Source organism: Onychostruthus taczanowskii, unplaced genomic scaffold (assembly GCF_017590055.1).
Source record: "Onychostruthus taczanowskii isolate IOZ18803 unplaced genomic scaffold, ASM1759005v1 scaffold99, whole genome shotgun sequence".
NCBI lineage: Eukaryota > Metazoa > Chordata > Aves > Passeriformes > Passeridae > Onychostruthus > Onychostruthus taczanowskii.
The window spans coordinates 188,359-210,244 of NW_024507990.1; the positions used below are offsets into that span (position 1 = coordinate 188,359).

Consider the following 21,886-nt stretch of genomic DNA (forward strand, 5'->3'; position numbering starts at 1 on the left):
AACAGCAAGATTTTTTTTCTGTGGAGTCAGCAGCGAAGTGTTCAGGCATCTATATAAACAGCTTAAAATAATTGTATAAACTGAGGAACAAGAAAGAGACAAATCCTCAAGGTGTCTGAACAGAAAAACCGTGGCTCAGGAACTTGGTGTTTTTTTGGAGGTGGAGGGGCTGCTGTGGTTTGTTAATAAAAGAACAGGAAGGGTATCCATGTCTAAAATGAGCTTTTTTTGGACACTGGAGGACTATTACAAGAAATTCCCAGGAACACGGAACTTGAACACTCCACAAATCTGAGCTTCTCCCTATAAACAGAGTATTTCCTTCAAAAGGGGAAATAAACAGAATATTTCCTTCAAAAAGGGGAATAAACAGAATATTTCCTTCAGAAAGAGGAATAAACAGAATATTTCCTTGAGAAAGGGGAATAAAGATAGTATTTCCTTGAGAAAGGGGAAGGTTTCAGTGCAGCTCATTCTGAGCCACCAGCCTGACCTGGCAGCTCGTGCATCCTCCCCCCGTGGGCTCCTTGGACAGCCTCAGGATTATTCAGCAGTAAGCCAAGATATTTTTAATGACATGCACCTAAATACTACAAAAATAAAGCAGGTGGTACTTCCAGGCTGCTTTATTGATTGCAGAGTAAGAATTATTCAAGCAAGGCATTTCCTGTGGTCCCAAGGTCCGACTCTCTCTGGTCTCTGTTTCAAAATTCCCTCCTCGTTGTGCAGGAGGTGTCAGGAAAGACAAGAATGCTCAACATCCACACCTTGTCATTATTTCAGCTCTACAGGAAAGCAGGCAAGATGGAAAAAATATTTCTGAAATAATTGGGCTAAATATGGACAATGCCTCTGCTAGAAGAAAAATAGGAGTATTTGGGGAAAAAAAAACAATGCTGAGGAATGAAAAATCTCAAAAAATTGAGTTAGAAAGAATTCTAATAAAAGATCATATTAAGAAATATTAATAAAAATTAATAAAATCGTATTGATATTAATAAAAGTTAATATAAAACTAATAATAGTTATTAAGAATAGAATACTATTATTCTATTCTATTCTATTCATAATATTATTTAATAAAATACTATTAATACTATAACTGCTATTATTTAATAAAAATACTATTTAATGCTATTAATAAATATTAATAAAATTCCTGTTAATAGAGATCAATAAAAATAATAAAAATCCTATTAATAACAATTAATAGCTCACATTGGCTAAAAGGATCAGAGGAAAAAGCCAGCTCCTCTGCAGTGCTAGCAAGGCAGTCAATTATATAATAATTAATGCCCATTATAATAAATAATGCCCTGAGCTCTGTCCCCTGTCAGCAATTGGACAGAAGTGAGAGGTGAAATGAGTGATTTGAGGGGAGATGATGGACACACTCAAAAGATGTGCACTTGGGAAATCAGACATTTATTTATTTCCTTTGCACAGCCCACCCTCAAAATTTTAAGTTTTTTAGTTACACAACGCTACCAGCACTCACAGAAGATAAAAAATGGCCTCATTCTTTTTATTTTGGGGGACAAATTACCAATCAGGAAGAGAGAGCTGAAAGCAGGGTGCAGGCAAGGATGTAAAATGTTCCCAGGAGCCACAGCAAGGCAGAGCTCCAGCTGCCAGGCTGCTCACAAGGAGCAGAGGGCACTCAGCAGAGGATTCCCACCCTCCAGGAGATGCCTGAGCTGCATTTTCCCAGGCTGAGGCAATCCATGTGTGCCAGAGCCACCTGTGGTTCAGAAAGGAAATAACTCTTCTGCTGCTCCTGGAATGTGTGCTTGGATTTCCACAAAGACTCAGAAAAGGGAGCTGGGATTTAATTTAATTTAATTTATTTAATTTTTATTTTATTTATTTATTATTTTACTTTTTTTTTTCACTTGGAGAAGGTAGATGGGTTGTATTTATTCCTCCCCACTCAAAGAGCCCTGACCTCCAGCAGCATTTCCTGCTTTTAGAATTTAGAGTTTAGACAAGACAAAAATACTGCAGAGAGCTCTGCATGGGCAGGTTAGAGAGAACCAAATCCCCTGCACACACTGTGGAAGGATACCTGGATGGAGAAGGAACACCAGGAACTCTTACATTAAAAACAATATACTCTTCTTTTTCTGGGGAAAGGAAAGCTGTGAAGGAGCAATTCAATACTAAGAAATGCAACTGAAGAAACAAAACCAGATTTCCTTAGTGACTGTCATCATCAATGCCTTTTCAGCTAATTTATGTTAATGTGCACATTATCAGGTGCTACAGCCTCCTAAAGCACACAGCTGCTGACCTAAAAATAAGACATGAAGTTGAATTTCTGCTACAAATCCACATTTAAATCTTTTTTTTTTTGTAAATAGGGTATCCTAGTAAACATTTCTGGACTTGAAATTGAGATGGAATGCAGAATATTTCAGGTGGATGATACATATTCAGGAAAATCTCAACATAAATGCATCTTCCTAAACCTGCAGTTGACTTACAAGGAATTAAAAATGATTCCACAGCTGCTTACAGAATGAAAATGTCATCCATGAGAAGTGCCAAGAAGTCCACCTAGAGTTCCTAGAATCAGAGGGGATAAAAAAAATTAAAATTGAATGCATGCTACAGGACTGAAAGGTAGGCTACACTAAAAACCTAATGTGGCCACAAAGCCTGCCAATTTTTCAACAGTTCCTGATATTCCACAAACCATTTGAATGGAAATGTGGTTTTAGAAGTAGTACAACTCCACAGAAGTCCTCAGGAGGTTCACTCAGTCTCACTTAGGGGCTCAAATCTGGCCTGCTCTCCTGCTGCATTTTCTGTTTTACTCTGTGACTTTCACACCAGCAGCCTCTCCCTTTCCTTTCAAGTGATTTCCATTCCAAATACAACCCAGCATTCCCAGACACTTGTAACAAGTCTGCTTTCAGGTGCAAAAGCTGTAATTTTACCGCCAGGACCGGGCCCCAGTTCCCACTGCACAAGCACTGACCTTTCTTGACTTCATTTCCACTGCGAGGGCTCTTCAAAAGGTCCTCACACAGCTGGGACACATCCAGCCACGTTCTGTCATCACCTCTGTCCAATTAAGAGCACTTCTCTGCAGCAGTCTGGCATCAGGTTGATGCTGCTTGAATATTTCTTCATTACTTGAAGAAATCCTGCCCTTGGAGCAGTCAGAGTTCTAAGAAACGGAGCCCTGCAGTTCCAACAGGCAGCTGAGCCACAAAAAAGCACAGAAATTAAGATATTTCAAGTTCAGAGTTATATGTCATTATCTGGAGAGACCCTTAATAAAAAGTTATTCAGGGTATTTAAGCGGCCTGAAATAAATTCAACCAAGTTTGTTCCTATTAAGCAGTGAATTCAAATTCCACTCTGCCCCAGGAAGATTCTGCAATTACTGCTTCCTGCTGGAGACCACCTTCAGAAACTTTTAGATTGCACTTTGCTTCCTCATTTGCCATTTAAATTCTCCCTAGATCTAGCCATTGCTTTTAGTAATCTGGATATTGAAGCTCTAAACAGAAGAATCTCAGTGGCACTAAAACATACAAAATATTTGGCTTTTTTCCCAAAGAAGAGCTCTCCCACCATGCCCAGTGCACAATTTCCCAACAAATCCCAGGTGACAGGTTTGGTCACCATATTGCCCAGATCACTGAGGCTTCAAGACTCCAAAAGACAAAAACCAGCTTGATTTTATTTCTGAACATCCATCAGCTCCCAGCAGGAGATGCACCATGGGCAGCAGTAATTCCAGGACACAGGATCTTCAGAAGATGAAAATCCAAGAGGAGATGAGCTGAGATTCCCCCATGGGCTGAGATGATCTTGTTGAGCAGGATGTGACAGGGCAGCTCCAGAAGTGCCACTCACAGCTGGCATGGCAGGAGTAACCAGCAAGCACAGGGCCATTCATGTTCACACTCCTATCAGGGTATATGGAGAGAAAAGCCCTGCACTTAAATCTCATTTAAATCTACATTTTAATCAAGCACAATCCACTAAAGCTGCTGGTGATCTTGGTCTGCCTTCACACAGACTTAAAACATAGTATAATGCAAATTCCTTGGAATAAACAGGCTTTAAGACAAGTATTTCAATATGAAACTCAAGTGACTTTAATATTTCCTTGCATCCAGCCAATTTAACAATTCTCCCTTGTTAGTACAGACAAGGAAGACTTTTTCAAGTTTCAGAACAAAGAAATTAAATTAGAGGACTAATCTTGCTGGTGTGCCCAATGAGAGCCTTCACAAGTCCAAGTGTCCTCTTATTCCTCTTTATATTGATCTTCAATGTAATTCCCCCCAGTTTTTATTATTTCCATAAAAGGGTACATTATAAAGTCCAAACTGTATGCATAAAATTTAAAAAAAAAAATCAAAGCACATTCCCAGATTTTCAGTGTTTCACAGAAATTATACATCCAGGTAATAAACCAGATCAACGTGGTTATCTCAGAATTTGATTGAAAAAAAAAATAGGTTTTTTCTACCATTTATTTATCAACCTCCTGACCCAAAGAAATCTTTGACTGCAGCAAAAAAAACCCAAAGTATTTGGCAAGATTATGCATGTGTTTGCACACAGCTCCTTGTGGAAGTCCCTGCAATTTAATATTCAGGATCCTCATTAACAGAGAAAGTCTTCACACTAAACTGGAAAAGAGAAGTCAAAAAATAGCTACTGAGAGACTTCCTGAATATTGAATCAGTAGTAATTAAATTTTAAAAAAAGTTCATGTCCCAGGGGTATTCCACACTGATCCCACACTCAGGAGAATCCGTCCCTCTCAGCAGAAGGTTGAGAGTTCTAGAGAGGAACATTCAATTAACTCAGGTCTCAATTAACTTAGGCTCAATTCACTTAGGTCAGACTCTCTACACCACATTGGTAATGAAGAGACTAAAGAACTGAACAGGTAACAGCAGCCTGGGGAGTCACATCAAGGCGTGGCCCAGAAGACTGTATCTTTCAAAGTGAAGAACTTTAAAAAAAAAATTTAAAAATGAAGAGCCCACTTTCTCTTCTTTGTGGAGCCCATTGTTCATTCTTTGTGGAACCCATTGTGCTTTGGGTTCTTTGTGGAGCCCATTGTTTCTTCTTTGTGGAGCCCATTGTTTCTTCTTTGTGGAGCCCATTCTTGGTTCTTTGTGGAGCCTGTTCTCCCTTCTTTGTGGAGCCTGTTCTCCCTTCTTTGTGGAGCCTGTTCTCTCTTCTCTGCAGCCTGTTCCTTTGACACATGAAGACAAACCACTTTCAGATTTCATCAAACTCGGGATGGTGCTTAAGCCTCCATTTGCGACGCTGATGGAAAAGGAGCTGTGAAAACCAGGCGTGTGTCAGCGTGCTCCCAGACTGGGCAGCTCTCGTTGCAGGTGAGGTGACAAGAGCTGGTTTGTGCCCTTCTCCTGCCCCAGAGCTGCCGCGCAGGGCGGTCAGGGCAGCAGCGGGTCAGCGATGCCGTGCCGCGGGTCGCAGCTGAAGGAGATGGTGACGGCGAAGCGCGTGCCCCAGCGCACCCGCTCCACCCGGTGCAGGTTCTCTGAGCCCGAGGTGAAAAACGACACCCGGCCTGCCAAGACAAGGGGTTGAACCCATCAGTGGAGTCTGCCATCGGCTGCAGCTCTGCTGCTGTCTGGTTCCTGCTGTTCCCCGGGGAGCTGGCAGCCCACAGGTGATCCCAGACAAACTGCTATGGGATTACACTGCACTCTGACAGCTCTTCACCCTTTAAAACATACATTCATCCTTTGTGCCACAAAGCTGGAGATGGAATCCCATCATCACAGCAGACCCCAGCTGGGTAATAGTTAGCACTGATCCACAGAAGGCTGATCAATCTCTGTCTTTATTAAGAAACCCCTTGCTTTTATAGACATGATACAGGTAGACTTGATTGGTCCTCCAATCAAAACACCATTACCACTGGCTAATTAAGAAACCACCCTTTGGTAACCAACTCTCCATAACACATTCCACATGTTCACAACAGCAGGTGCAAGTGAACATGTGGAATGTGTTATGTGCAGCAAGTGAAGAATTGTTTCTCATTCTTTTCTCTGATCTTCTCATAGACTTTCTCAGGCAATGCCTGGGAAAGTTGTGTGTTTCTCACCAGAGCTGCTGCCACAGAATCCCATCAAAGCTACTTTGTAAAAGGCAGGAGGAAGCCAAGAGCATGGAAGCCAGTTCTTAGCTCAATTAAAAACAAAGAAGTGCAACCCTAGTGACTGTCAGCAAAGCGTACTGATTTCCTCCCTGCTCCTCTTCTAGTCCTGGCTCTGATTTTAGACCAAAGAAGGAGGAAGCACCAGAGGTGGCAAAAAGCCTTCAGTGACAAAACCTCAGCAGGTTTGGCAGATACCAGCATTGCACCAAGTGTTTGCTATGTTTCTGTGCCTGCTCTGATCACTCCCACTCAGGCAGGTACAAAGCCACACATCAGCCATGCACAAATTCACTCTCCTTCAAAGAGCCACTCCATCCCTGCATTGGCTTGGCAGGTCTTTTGTAGATCCAAGTGCTCAGTGGTGTGCTTGCCCCAAGCCTTGACCATCACCACCCTGCCTGGGGACACTGCAGGCACAGGTGGCACCAGGTGAGATGGAAATGCACTGACTTTGATGCTGACAGCATTCCCACCTCACTGTCCTGCTTTTCTGGATGAAAGGCTAAATGAAGGCAACATGCTCCTGTCCCACCAGTGTTGCAATGAACAGTGCTGCCCTCAAGGATTCCATACAAAATCCCTCTGTCATGATTTTTTTTTCCCTTTTAAACTTTCATTAAAGTACATTATTATTGGTCCCTCACCTGCTCACCCAAAGCTTTGCCTTAAACTGACTCTCAAGCTGTTTTGTTTTATCTCTGACTAGAAGTAGTAGTAATTCACAGTTAGACAACATTCAGTGTGTTAAGCCAGTTAAATTGAATTTTTTTTTGGCTATACTGAATGTCTTTTAAGTTCTTTCTTTAATAAATATGTCTTCATATATATTGTATCAATCTGCTCCTATATGCATCAACTGGGGTCTGGATAACTGAACAAGGCTACAGTCAGTTTTCAAAGATGCTTTTTCCTCACTTGGGAAGGATTTATTTTAAACTTACTTCCTTTACAATACTTCTGAAGCAAAAACACACTCTTTCCACAGTACATTATTTTTATCAGTATAAATGTTCAAAAAGAGGGTAGAGAATGTTAATTCCCATCCCATCTGTGCCCCTGCTCTCCTCCCTGGACACCAGGGAAGGGAGGCAAAGCAGGGCTGGGGGAATGGGAAGGGTCTCACCCCACCCACTGCCCATGGCTGGGGGCACTGGGAAGACTGAGCTGCTGCTCAGAGGGAAGGAAGGGAGCTGGGGGTGCTCAGCCTGGAGAAAAGGAGACTCAGGAGTGCTCTCATCACTCTGCACAGCTCCTGAAAGGTGGCTCTGCTCAGCTGGGGCTGGGCTCTGTCTCCAGGAACTGACAGAACTAGAGCACACAGCCTCCAGCTTCACCAAGGGAAATTCAGGCTGGATATCAGGAAAAAGTTATTTACAGAAAGGGTGATAAAGTTCTGGCATGGCTGCCCGGGGAGGTGGTGCAGTCACCATCCCTGGGTGTGTTTAACAAAGCCTGGATGTGGCACTGGCTGCCAGGGTTTAGCTGAGGGGTTGGGGCTGGGTTGGACTCCATGATCTTGAAGGTCTCTTCCAACCCAGTCATTCTGTGAATTCTGTAAATTCTGTGAATTCCATGAATTCTGTGAAGCAACTCCTCTGTCTGGTTAAAGGGAAGCAGGAACAGTTTATTTGGCACCACAGATCTATTCAGCATCTTCCATCTCATGCACTGACAGCTTCCACTCTCTGCCTAACGTTTATCAGCTCTAAATGTTCCTCAGGAAAGAGGGGAAAACTGCATCTCATCTGCTGAGTGACAGCCAGACAGAAGCACTGCCAGGGAAAATGCACAACAGCTCTCTTCTCATCCTCAGCATCTGTTTAGGATTAATCACCAATTCATTCTCCTGTAGACTGTCCAAGAAATCCCATCACATCATTAGGCAAATAAACTGGTAATAATGTTTTCTGCAAGCACACAATGAAATTTATTTAACTGATTCAATTACTTATTTTAAAATGTTGAATTGGGAGAATTTAAGTGCTTTAAGCAAATCCCACAAAAGGAACCTGGACTGACAATGTCTGCAAGTGCCCTGATCTGGGGTGAAGAAGGCACCCAAAAGAGAGGGCACAAGCTTCTCTGAACCATTTTGCTACATTTAGGTCAAGCACAGAATAATAAAATTAAATTTAAAATAAATTAAATAAATACAATAAATTTTTAAAAGACATTAATTTTTTAAAATAAATTAATTTTAATAAAGTTTTAAAATTTCTAAATTTTAAAATAAATTTATTTTAAATAAATAAAATAAAACTACCTGCGATGGGTATCAAATCCTAGTTAGAAACTTGTCCCATATTTAGTTACTAGACAGAAATTTCTTGCTGTAAATAAAATCACTGGTTCACACAGTGAAGTCTCCCACAGCCAATCTGTAATTTGTAGTATTAACAATACTCTCAGAAAAGTAGTTGCTTCTTTTTTGAATTCAGGAAGGCCTGGAAATCTTCCAGATTAGTTTTTAAAGAAATGGAATGAACTCATTCATTTCCTGCTAAAAGTACACAAACATTTTCAGGTACCAGCTGCTGGATGTTCAGAATCCCTGCCTGCTTCTCTCCTCCCAGCACAGCTGGTTGCTCAAAACCACAGCAGCTTTCACTCTGTCTGAAGGTGTGACAACCCTGGGGAGTATTTACAAGTGAAAACTGAATATTTGCTCTCTCCACATCAATTATGAGTCTCCCCAAGGCCTTTTGGCTCCATCTCTCCTCCCCGGAGAAGGGCAGGGATATTTTCCAGCTCTCACCCAGCCAGGTCTGCTCTGCTCTGTCACAGCAGCAGCACCAGGGCTCAGATTTTGACTCCTACAAAAAGTTCTCACTAAGAACAAAGTGTTGCAACTTCAGCCCCATTAAACAACCTCAGCATCATCCATCTGACTTCTCCTGACCTTGCTAAACATGGCATGTCTAGCAGAGCTCTGGTCAAATCCCATGGAAGTCCAAGTTCTGGGTTTTGGACTTCTGGTAAGAAGGAATTCATCCTTACATTTAGTAAATCACTGAAGCATAAGAACAAGGGTAACCTCTGCTGCTCAATTATTCCAAAAACAGTCCTTAAAGAGGCTTCATCAGAGCATCTGTGACATTCACACACAGCTTAGGAACCAGGAAATCAACTCTCACTACTGAACCACACAGCTGAACCTGCAGTTACTTTGGTATTTTGTTTTATTTCATCTGTTACACTACCTGAATTTCATGGAGGAAGTCTCTGAAGCTGATTTTTCCACTGATTTCTGCCTTCAGCTTTCCTGCATATTTTCTTGACCAATATCAACTCAAATTTTTGAAATACTGGGCTGCACATGCATTACATAAAGGCACAAACAGACAGTGTTTTTTTCATTAACCTGGCATCAAACACCAGCAGAATACAAAACCTGCCTGGAAGAAGTTATTCTTCCACAGGTAACAAAACCAAAAGCAAGTTCTATTGAGAAATAAGGATTTTTTGTCCTTTTTTATATGACTGCAACAGATTCTCCTCTTCCTACCACTCTTTGCAATCACCTCACCAGTCCCTGGCACAATTTGTGGTGAGTTTTGCTGCAGCTGCTAATGCTGCCTCCATTTCTTCCTCACCAAGACTGACAGCTGCTGCTGTGGATTTTTTAAAAATACTGATTTAACTTCAAGATGTGCTGCAGTTTTTTACTGACTGGAGCAGAACTGAAGTTAGAATTGGCAGATTATCATGATCTAGACTGAATGTGGAGGATGTGGATTGAACACAGAGTAAGAGGAGACTGTCTGTATGGGTGGAGTTCCCAAATATTTTCTTATACCTTCAAATCAAATATTTTACACTTCCAGAAACACTAAGTGAGAATAGACTAAGTTTGAGATTAAAGAGTCACATTGCACTCTCCAATGTACAGAATTCATTTTGCCCCACAAATTAGTTTCTCCCAGAAACACACAGAAGTGATTGTGACCTTTCCTTCTGCCTTTGTGTAACAAGTTACTTGTAGGAAGAACAAATTCCCTTGTAAGTTGAAAATAAGTGCAGCAAAGCTGACCTTCAAACCAAGAAATGCACATGCAAATAAAGAACACAGAAGCAGCGCTGGGATTTCATTCCCAAAGAGCAGTTTCATCTACACTTTATGATTAAGTAAAGTCTGGAACCTGCCTAATATTGCCAGACCCCAAATTCACACAAGACTCTGCAAAATTATGAAATTCTAAATATGACATTTTAAACACTAACAAGCTTGGCAGCAGAATAAAGTACACCAATTTTGTGTCTGAAAAAAGAAAGCCTTGATGTTTGCCATTTATTCTCATTCTTCCTTATGTCTTGCAGATTACTAAAACATGCCTCAGACCAGCAAGAAGAGTTAATATGGAAAGGGCTTAGTTTTGAAGGGCCCTCATTTTCAAAATGTTGCTCTGTTTCTTACAGTGTCTCAAACAGAGCCAATCCTGGTGCAAAGGGGTGGGAAAATCCCAGTATGACAATTCTGGAAGCAGAATTTCCTTGTATATTTAAAATAAACAGATACTACTTTAGATCTGTTTCTTTGTCACAAAAAAAAATTATTTTCGAAGTTGTATATCCCTTGGCACTAAGAATTTTCTTCCTTATGGTACAGTGAGTTTCTTGTGGCAGAGAGGTCCTGACTGATGTCAAAAGACAAATATTCACTTCTGCAGCCCATCAGAGCATAAGAAAGATGTGTTCCTTCATGCCATGTCTGGCTATGAATTAGCCAAAGGTCTGCACACTTGAACTGGTGCTGACTTGTTCATTCCTGTTTAAAAAAATAATCTAAAGAGCCTTAACGCTAATAAATCACAATTCCTTCTTACAGCTAATGTTTGCTAACAACCAAACTAGGGATGTTAAAGATCACCCCACAAATTAGAGAGTTGTTTAGTCAACTATGTGAAAGTCAGGACTTAGAGACTTCTTAGGTAATCTACGAGTGATATACACTGTGGGAAGTGAAAAGCATTTTAATTTAGGCTCCACTCCTGGCAGAACAGTTCTCCCTGTCCCCAGCTGCCTGGCTGACACTGATCCTCACCAGTGCAGTGGTGCAAATGCATCTGCAGCAGCACTGGGACTTGCCCAGGCAGCACTTTCAAACACAGGACATGCCACAATGGTTTAATTGCTTTTTTCTTCTATTTCCAATTACTGCTTTTCTGCTCTGCTGCATCACTAACAATGCCTTTCTGCTCCACACTGACACTTGAACAAATTGCTGCTCACAGGAAAAGAAACCTGCTCATTTTGGCACTCAGAGTCAGGTCCCCAGAAATGCAGGCTAAGTGTGGGACAAGTAGCAGGTTTTAGGATGCAGTGGCATTAGCAATACAGAAAAGTAAATTAGTTGTCAAGCACGAAAACTGAACCAGTGATTATGACAGTCATCCCTAGAAAAGCCTGGAGCTCCTAAATGAGAAGCATGAAAGCTCACAAACGTGTGGTTTTAACAGTTGAGCTGGAGTGGCAAGAGAAGCACAAAGGATCAAAAGAAGCGTAAAACAAAACAAACACAGAAAAGCCAAAAAGACAGAAGGAGAGAAAAACATTGCAGAGGAACACTATGAACATGAAAAATACATCAATTTGTACCAGCAACAGAAAACAGCCTGGGGTCATTCCTTCACAAAACACATTTTGTCAGCAAGAGGAAAAATAAGTGCTAATGCCTTCACACTGTGCTTCACCTTTCAAGCTTTTGTCCTCTGCACACAGGATGTCAGAGGTTGTGACACAATCAGAGGAGCCCTAACTACTGTGATAACAGAGATGTGTTAGAAAAGTGTAATTAATTTTCTCCTGTGTCCATGAGGGACATTTGTGCTATTCCTGAGGAGCTGTGCATTGTTTTGTCTCAGAAGGGGTGTCCTGTGGCACACACTGCCCATACAACCCCCTGGCAAAGGGACAGCCAAAAAGAACATTCTGTATTTCATCAGCTTCCCCTTCTTCCCCCAAAACAACATCAAGAGCAAAGATCTTGCAGCAGAAAACCTGAAAATTAATAGATGGGGCTGAATGGAAGCAATTTCACAGTTAGAGACTTTTGGAAATTAAGTCAGGGGCATGTTGCACTCTGCAGCCAGGCTGAGTGAGACAGCTCTCCCCAAACACCTGGAATTCAGTTGTGATTTCTACAGCTATAAAGATCTGGTAATCTTAGAATTGCATTTGAAAAACAGTTTAATGTGCTCCCTTTCAAAATGCTTGCAGCAGCATTTTGCAAAAGATGAAGCTTTCATTTAGGGTTTACTTCCAATCATAAAAGACAAAATAATGGAACATACAGCTCTTGCTAGCAAACCCAAGTAATCTCAGAGTTAATCTAAACCAGCATCACTGCAGGTGAGTGGATCACTATGATCCAGAATTCAAAGAACACCCATCCCAGTTTGCAGGCAGCAATAGTCTGAAGTCAGTTCTGCTTGGGGTAACAACAGTCAGCAGACAATTACTGAGGCTCTTTAAATGACTAAATTTCCATCTTTTCTCTCTTGGCAAAAAAAGACAGAACACAGCAGGAATATAAAGTTGTTTTTTTTTTTCTTTTTCCCTGCAGCAGTGTGGCTGATCTTGCATTATGAAAGGTAACACTGCTGGAAGCTCAGCACTCACCTGCCAGACAGATGAGTTGAGGCTGAGCTCCTCTCTAGGCAGCCCCAGAGTAATTCTAGTTTCAAATTCTCCACATATTAAAAATCTCAAACCAGCCTTAAAGGTTTTTTATTTATTTATAACTGACAGCCATCAGAAGGCTCATCCCTGTCAGACCTCCTGGAAGCAGGGATGGATTTATACCCAAGTAATCATGGTTCATCATGCTCCAGCAGGTAGCAGAGCTGTGGCAATGCATCACCTTCACACCCACCCTCAGCCATCACAGGGTATTAAGCTCCACCTTGAGCAGCAAAGGAATTTCAGGCCAGTCTAAAATAACCTGCTTTAATTTGGATTTGCTGCAGTGACAGTTAGCTCTGCTCTTGCTGCACAGTTGTCAGACTAAGCTCATTTTGACTCAGAGATGGGGCAACTGAGAGGTGCTTTAAAAACTTTTATTCTATTTTCAGTCTCATGAGAAGGGTGAGATAATACAAATGTTATAATTCATGCCATCACAATCAGAAGCTATTTCCTAATTATAATACACTATAAGTGTTTTTTGGCCTATCAGCTTTAGACTATATTGTAAATGTCTTAGAGCTAATCATCCAAAATTATTACCATTATTACTATTTCCCACACATAGTGACCTGCTAAGCTGTCAGAACTGGCCACCTCTTCTAAGCCCTACAGCTTTCCAGGAAGTCACTTCTTGTGGCTTAACACCAGACATTACAAACTGTGTCTGTACTTTAACCCGTTTTAATCTTCACTTTTGATGTCATCAACCTGAACACAGAATGCTACACTACCCCACGTTATTCCTGCTGACAAAAACACAGTCCCACACCACCTGCCAGCCCAGAAAAGCCAATGAATGGCACAAGCTGCAGCCAGGCTGGCCCGTACCTGCTCGGGGCTCCACGGTCTTGTTGGAATCTGCGTCCATGAACACGAAGCGTCCACCCCCGAAGTCCTTGGAGTAGTCAGACAGATAGAGCAGAGAAGTGTAGTCAAAAGAGCCATAAGTCACCTGTGGGGGAAGCCAAAATTACCAAAATTTACCAAATTCTTGATCATATCTCTGCAGAGCACAGCTAATTGAGCAGATGGAGCTGGTGGGTTCTTCTGATTTTCAGTTTTTTCATGTATTTAATAAAGGGGTCTTTGAAAACCAAGACCACCATTTTCTAAGAATTATTAGTTTATTCTCTTGTGTTTACACACACACACTACAAGACTAGCATGTTTGTTAGTTCTATTGTTACAGTTTCCACCATTAGAGAAGTGATTGATTGATTTCTATCATCCCAGAGCAAAAAACAACGTAGTGTCAGAAGTGCATTTTATCAAAAGACAGGATTTCTACTATTCCAAGGTAAAATGTCACCAGGAGGTTAATAAGCAGAAGAACAGCCCTTGATCAATGATTTCCACCCATGATCTAATCTTGGGTATAAGGTTTCTGGATACCTCACTGCTATTCTTTCACCATCTACCACACAGGAGATTCATGGTAACAGAAAATCAGAGCTTCCAAATAAATATACATTTGTTGGAGGAGCCTCTACTCTTTTCCATACAGGTTTTGTTTAAAACTCTTCAAACTGAACTTTGGAAGTCTCTGCTTCTTCTCAGCCTACAGACCAAACATCCAACTTTTAAGTGCAGCAAGGTGATTTTTTCCTTCCTTTTAAAGCATTATTTTTGGTTGATATGGACACTGAAGTTGGAGAAAATAAATACCACGTACTGAGAGTGAAGCTATCTAAATATTTAACATTGAGTTTAGCTGATTCTGGAAATATTTCCTTTCATATCTACATGTCACCAGCAATTAAAAAAAGACTTGAAATCAATGGCTGTGTTCTCCAGTTTCTTTGTGTATCTCAACTCAAAAGTTCAGCATTACACTGTCAAGCAGTGAAATGTGCAGCACAGTGGTACTGTATAAATACACAGAATTTGCAGAGTGTTTTGACTGACCTGGTGACTGTTAGAGGTAGGTGCTACTTCCAAACTTAGAAGTTTTCTAAATATTTTCAGTCATGTTTCAAGTTATATTCATTAGTGCCAGTTAAATTTTGGCTCAGAAGCAGTTGTACACATTTTTCTGTAAGGGCAGGACCAGAGAGAACATAACAGCAGATGGAATAGGAAGACATTTCCATTCATACTCATGTTATTATTTTGACCATAAGGGCTCAAAGGAAAAAAGCCAAACCACAAAAATGAGAGAAATATTACAGTGATCCCCTTCTCCCCATGTTTTCCCAAACCCTGGTAGCAATACAAGGCAATAAATGGGAATTAATGAGCAAGAGCTAGTGCAGCACCTCAAACCAGCCACTCTAGAGCCCTTCTCATGCAAATCAGCTGTGCAAAGCTATTTTCCACTTCACTGACTTGGTGATAAAAACTTCCAATCGATTGAAGGAAGGCTCCAGCCAGTGCAGAAGGTCATTCAGCTCATACTTGCTACTTTAATGCATTAGAACTGTTTTTATCAACTCTTCAGAGGAACAGCAATCCTTGCTCCCTCAGTGCACTCTCCCTCCTCTCCAAGGTGGTTTTACCAATTATAAACTTCTAAGAGCTGACCACCAAGCATTTTAGCCTAACCAAACACATCTGATTGCTAGAGATGACTAATTTGGGGAATGCGTGTGCAAGGGAAAATGGCTTTTCTCTTCCTGTCCTTATTCATTACTCACTCTCAGAAAGCAGCCAGGTCTGAGAAATGCAACACTATGGAAAGCAGGCATTAAATTAAACTCAGTTATTTATAATGCTAGAAGTCCTCCCAGTGTATATCAAATACATTTGTTACCCTGGAAATGATTTCCAGTACCAGACAAGATTAATAATTGAACCAAAAGATCAAACTATGTGAGAGAAGCTGTCATTAAAAGCCACACAGCTCCAAATCAAATTTCTACAGCTCCTTGTAAACAACTCAAGAGAAAAAAAATGCAGATATTTCCATTCAGCCTGCTATGTCATATGGTTAGTGTGCTCTTTTTGAACACTCCTTATCCAAAAAGTCAAACACAGATAATATTTAATGGTAGATGCTCATAATGAGCATCTTTAAAAAAATAAATAATAAATACTAGCCTTCTTTAAAGGCTATTATTATAAATAGAACTAAATGCCAGAATTAGCCAGTCCCATTTGGCAGTGGGTTTTTTTGAGGGACACATTTCTATGCAACTAAACAGCTGTAGGATCATGCAAGAGGTCTGCAGTTACTGAGGATATTTAGGACAGCATCCTCTGCTTCCCAGTGCAGAAGAAAATTCACTTTGCAATCAGCATTGGTCTAGCAGGGAGAAAAAAAGAGTCACAGCTTCTCTTTTCCTGTAATCCTTCACTTAATTGTGTGCAGATAAGCACCAGAACAGCCTTGATAGCCCTTCCAGTGTGCTGTTTGTTGGCAGTGTCTATTAGCAGACAATAAAAGAGCAAAGAGTTCATCTCAATTGCAAATGGCTGTAGGTGAGCTGAGGTGATGGCTTTGAGCAGAAATGAGAATCAACCTCCTCAGTTTTCAGAGATGATGCTGTCCCAGGGCAGAAATGGGATCTTTTGATGTGTTTTATTAAATGCAGGGGAAGAAAAGAGTGAGGAGTCTGCATGAAGGGACAGCAGCTGCTCTCAGTGACTGAGCAGGCAGAGAGGGCTGGGGACATGGAGAGCACTTTGCAGGTGAGGAGAATTAAAGGTTTGGCTTGTTCAGCTCAGAGAAATAAAGGCTGGAAAGGGATATGATTCCTACCTATAAATACATGGGGGTGGGAGGATGTAGAACAAAAATAGCTCTAAACTGATCATGGACATGTTTAGGCTAAAAAAAAAACAGAACCAATTTTGGGAAATATGCACTGAAGTGCTGGACTAGCTCTGATAGAAGAAATTCAAGGAAAACAAAGCCAAAACCATCTTAAGGCAGAGCCTGACAGTTCTGTGAGGGATGAGAGGATCTGTGCCCAGGCAGGGGACTGCACAAATCTCCAAGTCCCACACTGCTTCCACCAGAGAATGTATAAAGACTGCAGTGCTGCCAGTGTGAAGTGTGCAACAGCAACTCCATTATAAATCAGGTATTTGACATTTGGAAGCCTCAGTTCCAAACAAATTCCATCCAAGATGAAACTCCACGTCTTAAAACAACACTCTCTTCATTTGACTGAGAGGCTTATAAATTCAACAAGATATAAATGAGTCATTTGGGTGATTTCAGGGTTTCCATTCCTATGTAACTACAAACCAAGGAAATTTTAGGAGGAAGAAAAAACAAAGCCTCAGATAAACACAATAAATCTGTACTACTCCATTATGCTGTTAGAAGTCTTCAGGGAGATTCAGATTGAGAAATCTAATTGCAGTAGACTCAGCAACATCAGGAAAAAGGCAAGAGGGGTTTTCATATGTTCCAAGAAGTCACATCTTTTTAACAACAATGTCACTCTGAGACAGAAAATATAGTGAACTTTTTTTGCTTAGGCTCCATTTTACCTTTCTTCTGGAAGGAGACAAGGAAAAAATCGTGATGTCTTCTAGGAATAACCTTCACTGTTAAATCATGCAGAAATACCTGAAGTGATTTGTTCTGTTCCAAGGGGAAAGCATAAATAATGATCCAAGACAAAAGCATCCAACAAATTGGCAAGTTTTATTGATCTTTCTTCAACTTCCCAGCATTCACACTTGCTTTGGAGGCCACTTAAGAACTCTACTACTCTTTTCTGGGAAGAACTTCTTACCTCAGATCAATAGAAATGTATTTTTTTTTCCTTGCTTTCAACTGCAGTCTGGAAGTGGAAAAGTTTGCTGGAGGAAGTGAAATACAAGCCAGGCTGACTGCACTGGAGGCAACCTGGGAAGCTGCACAGCTTCATCCTAATTAGTCTCTCTCAGACTATTTATGATTATGAACAAGGTGTTTGGTAACTGCCCCAACTGAGACAATTCTCTTCACAGACTCAGAATTATTTAGGTTGTGTAAAAGATCTCCAAGATCACTGACTCCAACCCCTGGCAGAAATCAGACAACACCATTATTCAGTACAGAACACCACTAAGGTCTACGTTATGCATTCCAAGTCTAAGAGAGCATTTTTCCTGCTTGTTTTGGGGTTTTTTTTGTTTTTTTTTTTCTGAAACTGGAGATGGGTTAGAAAAAGCCAAGGCAAATCAATTGATGTATCTGCTCCCTGAACAGACAGCCTGCAAGATAAATAAAACATGGACAAAAAGGAAGGATAAAAACAGGAAAACATTCAGCCTGCTGTCCACCACGTTAAGGCATTGTCAGGATGACAGGACAGAAAAGCAGCTTCCACAAATTCTCTTCATGTAAACTTATTTGCATGTAAATTACAAAATAATTTGTACATTATAGGAGATATTTAGGTGGGAACACTTAATTGAGAGGTTATCCAAACCACCTTATTCATTTCCCAACACAAAACACATGCAGAGAAGAATAAAGAGAATTCTGGCAAGCAGGGCTTGGGCAGACACAAATCTCATTACAGTAATAAATCAGAGTCTGGAATTCTAAAATAGGCTTTTTTGGGGACTGAAATAAAAGAGTGGAGAAAATAGGCATAAGCTGTTGAAATATACTGCTTTTCCCATCCTTGTCCCAATCTTGACTGATCAGATTGAATCAGTCAAATCTGATTCTCTTAAACTATGGGAAAACTGTAAGGAACCAATGAATTCACTGCACTTCACACAAGCAGGATCATCAGTTTCCTTCTTCCCAAGGGTCTCCTGGAATTTGTTGGAATCCTGGATGCTGAGAATTTCAAACTTTCTGTTCTGAAAGGCATAGACTCCCAAGAGAACACTGCATTTGACCTGAGGCTATAGAGAAGGCTTCCAAAATTGAGTGACAGGACTGGGACTGTGGGTGTGGGGTTGGTTAATATCACAGGGTGGAAAACTTAAGAGTTTGGGATTTTAGAATATAGAAATAAATATGAAGCAAGATGGAGGTTTTAGGGCTGGTTGTTCTTCTTTACCTTCTTCTTCATGGGTTTGGGTGGTATTTTGTAATTAGACAGAAAAATTGGCATTGCAGACTTTGAGTGATCAGTTATTGGGTTAAAAGGGAAAATAGTTTAGGTGTCATTTCTTAATGGGACAGTTTAGCCTTAAAAGACCTTGTAACAAGAGATAGTTAGCCATTTTGTGCCTTATTAATGAAGGACTGCAGAACTCACTGCTGTGGGACTGTAACATTGATAAGAAACAATAAACACCTGGTCTGAATGTGAACTCTGGTCTCATTGCCTCAAGTGCCTTCAGTCCTGAACCTGGTAGAGGCAGAAAAAGGAAGAAGAGAACCCACAGGAATTGAGCAGAACAAGATGGAATTTCTGTGAGCCCCACCAGCACAATTTGCTCCCTGCAGCCATTTCCTACCAACACAAATCAAAACAATCTGGACCTCAAAACCATCCCTAGCACCTCTGGTCCAGAGCCATTCCTGTTCACTGGTTCCATCACAGCTTTTCAAACCACGGGCACCCAAAACCTGGCAGATTCCACCCTGCAGGATTTTCTGCTTCCAAACATAAGCTGTGTCATCACTACCACCACATTTTCTGAATTTAAGCTGCTTCTGCTCACATGAACAAGGACAGGAACTCACACCAATGTCATGACCAACAGAAGACACTTCCCTCAGACTGGCTTTTTCCAGGAAATACTTTCAGGCAAGGAATATTTCTGTTTGATTTTTTCATGTCTCAGGTCATAGACTTCAAGGTACACTGCCCACTTACAGACTTGAGCCCTGAGGAATAACTTGGATTTTGCTGGGATTATTTGATTTGGTTTCATTTTGGGTAATCCATGACTCCAGAGTGACTCATTTATAAATCCTGAAGGCATGAAACATGGGTATTGTGGAGGTGGCTTTTTGCTTGTTTGGGTTTGGTTTGGTTTTGGGGGTTTTTTTGTGTTGTGGGTTTTTTCCTTTGATTCTTCCATTGTTGGTAGTCTGCTGTTCTGCACAGAATGCTTGAACTCAGTGAAATTCAGAAATAAACTCACTACCAAATCATTTAAGTCCACTGAGAAATGCCAAGTATTAAGCTATAAGCCTAGAAATAAGACTGTGCAGTTAGAAGGATCAAAACACCAAGTTACTGAAAGAGGGTACCAGGTACCACATCCCCACTGAAACTCAAAAAGCTCAAAAAGCTTCAATTCACATACAGCTGAAATAAAAATATTAAGCCTTTTTGAAGAGCCTTAGATCAATAACAACAGTGATCACTGATCACAGTGAAACAGCTCCTTCTAGATCTGGCTGAAAGCGCAATTCAGGTCATTTTAATCTGTGTTTCTGACAAAAGAGATTCCTGAGTAGTCATCCTCAGTTTACTAATTCTAACAAAACTAAATTAGAGAAAATAAAAATGAATGGGATGCAATGGCCTGTGGCTCTAAAACTCACTTATCTCAAATTAGGTTCATCCCCTGAAGCACCAGTTTTCAAACCTGTTTGATGGGTTGTTTAAATGTAAAATGATTTCAAGGTGATTTAATAACAATAACAGATGTTTGCATCCCATCTCAGCCCCCTCCTCACCTTGTCCACGTGTGGGTGCCAGTACTCATCGTGTGTTGTCTTGGCTCCTGTGCTGTTCATCCTGGAGAAGAAGGTTGGCTTGGTCAGGTACAAGGCAGAAGAGCTGATACCAAACACCTGAGCAATCCTCTGCTGAATCCTCTGCCTCACATCCCTGCAAAGAACACACAGGGCTCAGTCAGTGACACCTCCCTCCTGCTGCTCTGTGCTCTTCATCACTCACTGCTTCTTCCTCAGCTGAGAAACATGGAACACAGACACATCTGATTCTGCCTTGAGGAGAGGAGAGAGAAGGGAGAGAGAAGGGAGAGAGAGAGAAAATAGAGACCTCCCCCAGGGATTTTGGTTGGGGTTTGTTTCTTTGGGTTCTTTTTTTTTAATTGTCAGAATATCAAGGAATACAAACTTTGTCTCCTGTGGCCTAGGTTTGAAAATTTCTGTCTGTTTTCCTGAGTAATTCCATACCTATCCCACTTTTTGTTAACTGCTGAAAACATTAGGCTTTCACAGAGATATTCTTAATTCAAAGCAGGTAAAAGAAAAGTTGTACCTTCATAAAAGGGTGGCTTCTGAAGAACCTTCAACTACTTTGAAACCAACTGGTGAAGTCCCTGGCACTATGAAATTCAGGGCTCTTGGTCAACATATGCATTGGTATTGTTACCAGATTTTTTTTATTTCATTTTTTAAAATGAAATAAAATTAATTTTTTAAAAAGATGTCTCTCACAATCACACAACTACAGTGCACAAACAAGATAACCTGAGAAAACACATTTCTGAAGTTGTGCATGGAATTATAGTAGTAGGTTTGTATCTTCCATTACATTTCTCCACTCGATAGAACTGAACTTCAGCATAACTTTCAAGGAAGTTTTTCCCAGGTATTTCTCTAAGGTGACTAAATGGTGACTAAAAAGAAGTGACAGAATTAAAACAAGACCTGTGGTGTGTGTCTACAGGTTGTGAAAGTCATCTCTTAAAATCCACAAGTACTAAAAAATACTAAATATTCACTCTGTTCACACTTAGTCCCTCACAAGAAACAGAAATAACACACACAGATTTAATTTTTTAACCGGTCTCACATTACATGTTTAGGGGTCAATTCAAGCTATTTTACATGTGAAATATAAAAAGTATCAAATGAAGTCAGAGGGATTTTCAGGGATACATATATAGCTGCAAGAAGTGAGGTTTGAAGTCCAGAGCTACATAGTGGTGGACTGTGTAAAAGGAAAGAACCTACAGCTCCCTCCTCTCATGCTGTAGGAGGCTGATTTTGCTGTCTGCTTTTTCCAAGAAGCAGGATGCAGGAAAGGCTCTCAGAAAGCATTAAATGCAATTATTCATGTTGTGAGTGGAGAGCTTTGAATAAGCCAGCTGAAGAATTCACAGCCACAAACAGCAGAGCAGCTGATTCCCTGGCCCCTGCACCAGCCAGGAATAAATCCCCTCCCAAGCAGTCAGGCCACAGTCTTGACATAACTAAATTCCTCCAGTTGTCTT

General features: G+C 40.8%; 1 protein-coding gene across 7 annotated transcripts in view; it reads right to left on the bottom strand.

The window, feature by feature from the left end:
* Nucleotides 1–21,886, bottom strand: part of OGFOD3 (2-oxoglutarate and iron dependent oxygenase domain containing 3) — a 48,135-nt gene that overhangs the window by 12,510 nt on the left and 13,739 nt on the right. For 2 of the 7 annotated variants that reach the window (XR_005954336.1, XR_005954333.1), the window contains exons 7-10: nt 20,379–20,532; nt 13,679–13,802; nt 2,981–3,206; nt 1,329–2,565 (exon numbers count right to left, since the gene is read on the bottom strand). Coding sequence is in view for 3 of the 7 variants with exons in the window: in XM_041427331.1 (XP_041283265.1) it covers nt 5,433–5,569; nt 13,679–13,802; nt 20,379–20,532 (415 nt within the window). In the remaining 4 variants the exon portion in view is untranslated. The other 5 variants (XM_041427331.1, XM_041427330.1, XR_005954334.1 and 2 more) reach the window with 4 other exon arrangements.